Here is a 5,351-nt window from a genome sequence, read left to right on the forward strand (position 1 = left end):
GCTAAAAGTGTACTCATTAATAATTATTTAATCAAATGTCAAGGAAGAAAAAAATAGTTTTGTGACAAAGTGATGTGAGAGTTGGGCCGGGGCAGCAGGGGGCGGGGCGCGTTCGGTTCGACATGAGAGTATCGCGGTTCGAACCGTGGCTGTTGTATCGCGGTTTGTCGGTTCGGTTTGAATATCGTTACACCCCTAGTTACAATGTTATATTTAGCTGTAGTTCGTTTGTTTAACCTCCAAATATCCTGGTGTTGAGGAGCATTAGTTTTAAAGTAACATTAAAACATTATTCCTTAATAAATGTAATTTGTTATTAATACATTTACATCTTATGGAAATACTGAAGAACATTCAAGTGTAGCTGATTATCAAAAATGAAAAAGATGTTGGGCGGGACTTGGTTCTGTGCATCAGTCGTTGATTGGGTGTTGAGATGTGGGCGTGGCACTCATAAGAAAGGGGCGGGGTTTAAGTGATTGAGTATGACATTTTGATTAAACATTATTGGGTCGAAAAAATGTAATATATCCATGGACAAATTGTTCACAATAAAATCAACAACATGCATTTAGACATTTTTATTTCATGCCAACTTAAAAAACAGCAGTTATAATCATTCATGTTAATGTCATTTCATTTACATTCTGAATTTAATTGTAATTAAAAATGCAATTGAATTCATTTTAAAATGCTGTACCCACCATGAATGAAACAATTAATATTTCTGTTAATTGAAATAAGGCTGAAATAAAATGTAAATATTTTATGAAAAACTAGACTAATGATGAAATGTTGCCTTGGAAACCAAGTAAAATAAGTTTAAGTATTAATTGGAAATAAATAAAATCTAAAACTGAACTGAAAATAAATTAATCTAAATAGTAATATTAAAAAAAATGACAAAAAACATATATTATGACTAACAAATAAAGTGCAATTTTAAATAAAAAGATAAAAACGAATTAAAAATATCAATAAAAACTATAATGGTATATAAATAATATGGTAAAACTATACAATAAGGTTTCATTAGTTAACATGAACAATGAATGAACAATAATTCCACAGCATTTATTAATCTTAATGCAAATTTCTACATTTACTAATACATTTTTAAAATCCAAAGTGAACAGTGGTTTATACTCTGCCAACAAACTATTAACAATTCGATTTTTACTAACTAACTTTAACAAAGATGAATAAAAATATTTCACATTGTTAGTTCATGTTAACTAATGTTAACAAATGAGACTTATTGTAAAGTGTTACCAATAATACTTAAAATAACTAGGGCTGTACTCAACCAAAGAAAATCTTGGTCGACTGAGGTCCTGAAATTTTCGACTAAAAATCGACTAAAATCGACTAAAAATGACTAAAAATGACGGCAAAAAAAAAAAACGTTAAATTAATTAGATGCGCACTGTGCGCAGTACTTGGTAGCCTTGTTGTCCGCATAAATGAATAATAAATAAACATAAAAAACTAGTAGGCTATTTGCAGTATATTAAATCGTTTTTGACCTTATTATTTTGCACTGAAATGAGTCTGACACTCGAGTCTGTCGGCTCTGACAGCGCTGCATCACGTGCACCTGCGCAATATCTTATGATTTCCGAAAATAGTACTATGTTGTCAACTAGTGATATCATCACAAGAATTGTTGAGGAATATGCAACATAATTTAGACAATTATTTTTGTAATATATTGTAATAAGTTATAACTGTCTGTCAGACACTATCATTTCACCGTGCATGTCCTCGCACCGAGCGAGGCTGAACATGAGCTCAGCTTCGCAGCTGAGACACGAATAGACTATTAACTTAAAGCTTTTACTCTTAATAAACACAAAAGGCACGTCCACTTTAATAAAAAAAGAATATTTATTAAACAAACCAGATCAAGAGCAGAAACGAAATAAAGTGCATAACTGAAAAATAAAGCATCCTAGGCTCAAAACTAACACAACCAACAGCACAGCGCAATTGCGCATTAGGCTCCAAATAAAAAATAAAAAAGTTAGGTTATCACACTAAAACATTGAAATATGCAAATTCTGATATGTTCAAAACATGTTTGGCCTACTCAAAACAGACAGGGCAAGCTAACGCAGACAAGTGAGCTTACCACTTTTAGATGATATGTCATGTTTGTCGTCGAGCTGTGGAAAACTGTTGCTTGCAAACTTTGCATTCGACCTTTTTCCTGTTATCAATTTTAACAAAATGCTGCCACACTGTCGATTTCTTTGTTGTTGACATGTTAGAAGAGGACTGACTATTAAACGCTCTCACAATTAAATAAATAATATTCAGCATCAAACCTTCTATAGTTATCGCTCTCTCTTGGGTTGGGCTAATCCAAAAAAGGTGAAAACAAGGGGGGTGTTCTGAAGACAGACTGTTACAGTGAAACAAGGGTACTCTGAAAACACCCCCATTAGCAGTTAGTGCTTTCCACCTGATGAAATGAGCGCGCCTCAGCGCGGCAAAACTGATGAAATAAACGCGGCAAAAAATCGACCAATCAGAATTTTGGTCGAACCAGAACGTATCGACCAATTAATCGACTAATCGACTGGCACAGTACAGCCCTAAAAATAACTCAATATTAGGTGCCGATAGAAGATTAAGAAAAGAGGTGGTATTGAATATCAATCTTTTTTCTTTTTTCTCTCTGTTACATGGAGATGTTTTTTTGGTTTTTTGTTGCCTTTGGCTTGCTCAGTTGGGGATATTTTGGGGATATTTAATTTAATTTTATCAATCAATAAATTCCTCTTGAAACAAACTTTGTTGTATTATTTTAATTTAATACTGTGAAGCTGCTTTGATACAATCTGTATTGTGAAAAGCGCTATACAAATAAACTTGACTTGACTTGACTTGACTAGATGTATATGTATGTGTTTAGTTCAAATGTAAAAAATGTGATTGTTGTCCTCAGTCCTGTTCTCCCTGGCGTGGAGCCGCCCAGTCCTCTGCACTACGAGTGCTCTGGAGAAGACGTGCTGGCGGCGTACGTGAGGTCACGTTACCCATCATCCCCTCTGTGAGTGATCGACACACACTAACCGTACGGCTCTGAGCGGCTGTCTTTGGTCTGAGTCTGATGTGTGTGTGTGTGTGTGTGTGTGTCTGCAGGGCGGTGCAGCTGCTGTCCAGTCCCAGTAAACTCACCCCTCCGTTCCCACAGATCTTCAGTCCGGCTCTGGGTCCACAGGGTTTCCTCCAGAACCGATCTGATCCTGCTGACAGTGAGTGCCGCTCTATAGCCATCAGCTCATGTGGAAACCGCTTGTTGTTTTGTTTTCAGGCTCTACTAGAACAGGTTTTCCTGCTTGAATGTTGATTATTCTCCTCATATTCTCCATTGTTGCGGCTCCTCTCTTCCCAGTCTGTCAGTAACGCTCTGTTTACTTCCTGTCTCTATGAAGCCCGTCCCTCTGAAAAGCACACTGTGCTCTGATTGGTCGGCTGGAGCAGTGTGTTGTGATTGGTTGAGCGCTTCGAGCGTGTTTGGGAAATGTCCCGCCCCTTACCATAACCGCCAGTTTCAACCAAGCGGCAAACTTTCTGTCTCTCTCTTAACTCTCTTAAACTGCAGTTCATGGACTGGCCACTAGAGGCCGGCTGCAGAAGAGAGTCAGTCCCATAGACCCACATGTTAAAATGCCCAACTCTACAGCAGAGAGACACATGTATACAGTCTGGTGCAAAAAGTGGTTTTGGTCTATACAGCTGATTTAGCCCTTCATGACGACTGTGAGGGGGTGAATTTATTTATAACTCATCCGTTTAAATTATATTAAGCCTTAAAGTTGTGCATAATTAAGGGCGTGGCCACTTGAGTGACAGGTGGATTGTCGCTGATGTCACTACTAGCGTTTGCCTGCTGTCTGTTAGCGTCACGTCACCTCATGACACATTTTCATTTATCCGGGAGTGACGCTGCCAAGATGGCGACGGCCGGCTCCGCCCACTTTGGGCTTCAAAAACGCTCTTCAGAAACACTACATGTGACGTCACACACACTACGACCATATTATATACAGTCTATGGTTTACACACACTACTAACTAACTCAACCAGGCCCCGCCCCTTTATTCTGTGTATGAATTATTATAATGAGGAATATTGTGACTCACTACTGTCTTCTGATTAAGGTTGAAATTAACATATTTCATAATTGATAAACTTTACACAGTTATTGATCTTAAAGGAATAGTTCACCCAAAAATGAAAATTATCCCATTATTTATTAACCCACTGGAACTCCATTCCACTCCCATTATAAAGCTTGGAAGAGCCAGGATATTTTATTAATATAACTCTGATTGTGTTCGTCTGAGAGAAGAATGTCATATACACCTAGGATGACTCAAGGGAGAGTAAATCATGGGCTAATTTACATTTTTCAGTGAACTATCCCTTTAATGTCAATATTTGTATTGAGCCGGAAACATCTTGGCCTCTCTCTCTCTCTCTCTCCGTCCATCCCTGTTTAATTCCAGAAATTTCAGAAACACTGACACTGATATAGAGAATAACTGGAGCTTTTTCATGCTCAAACAGCAACACTGAAGAAAGATGGAAAAATAGCATAATAGATCCTGTTTAATAAAAAAGACAATACAGGAGGTATGAAATAGAACTTAAACAGAACTGAACCCGTAACAACTCCAGTTCTTGTGTTCTTCCGTGTCTCTCCCAGCTCCCCCTCAGCGGGTCTCCAGTCTCCCAGTGCTGACGAGTCTTCAGTCGGGTCCTGCTGTGGGTCTCCAGCTGTCTGAGCTGCAGAAAGCTTGTTCTGCGCTGGACCTGCGCCGTGTGACTCCAAGCTTTCTCTCGCACGGGCCCGAGTTCAGCGAGCTCACCGAATCCCTGGAGCAGCTCCGCACCCTCGCGCTCTGCTACCGCCAGGACCGCTCCCGGTCTTCATCCGACGAGGATGACGAGGATGACTGAGGCTCTTCATCAGCCCTGATCATCAGTCGCTCAGCTGCGTTCCCTCGGGGAATCATGGGATATGAGCTCAATAACCCTTCAAAACAGCACGAACATTTAGAAGAAAGACAGAAGAACTGTGAGATTAATATGTAAACCTCATCGAACCTGCTTTTCTAGAGCTCAACTGTGTAAAAGGCCCAATTAAATATTTTTACGTCATATAAATTATTGCTTAATATGAAATATGCCTGTTATACCCTTCTAGAAAGTTAACGGTTATTATTCAGATTGGCACCTTCATCAAAAACTTGTTTAATAAAACCATTTTTATTTTGGTTGACTGTAATGTATTTGCCGTGTGATCTGATTATGAAGGAAATATACACTTGTAAAATTAA

General features: G+C 38.4%; 1 protein-coding gene across 1 annotated transcript in view; it reads left to right on the top strand.

Moving 5' to 3' along the window:
* Positions 1-5,351, top strand: part of msto1 (misato mitochondrial distribution and morphology regulator 1) — an 18,307-nt gene extending 12,956 nt beyond the window's left edge. Inside the window, exons 12-14 of the mRNA XM_082186534.1 lie at positions 2,951-3,055; positions 3,148-3,260; positions 4,718-5,351. Of these exons, the coding sequence (XP_082042660.1) occupies positions 2,951-3,055; positions 3,148-3,260; positions 4,718-4,971 (472 nt within the window). The 3' untranslated portion in view covers positions 4,972-5,351. The remainder of the gene's footprint in view (positions 1-2,950; positions 3,056-3,147; positions 3,261-4,717) is intronic.

Source organism: Leuciscus leuciscus (genome assembly GCF_965113295.1).
Source record: "Leuciscus leuciscus genome assembly, chromosome: 12".
Taxonomy (NCBI): domain Eukaryota; kingdom Metazoa; phylum Chordata; class Actinopteri; order Cypriniformes; family Leuciscidae; genus Leuciscus; species Leuciscus leuciscus.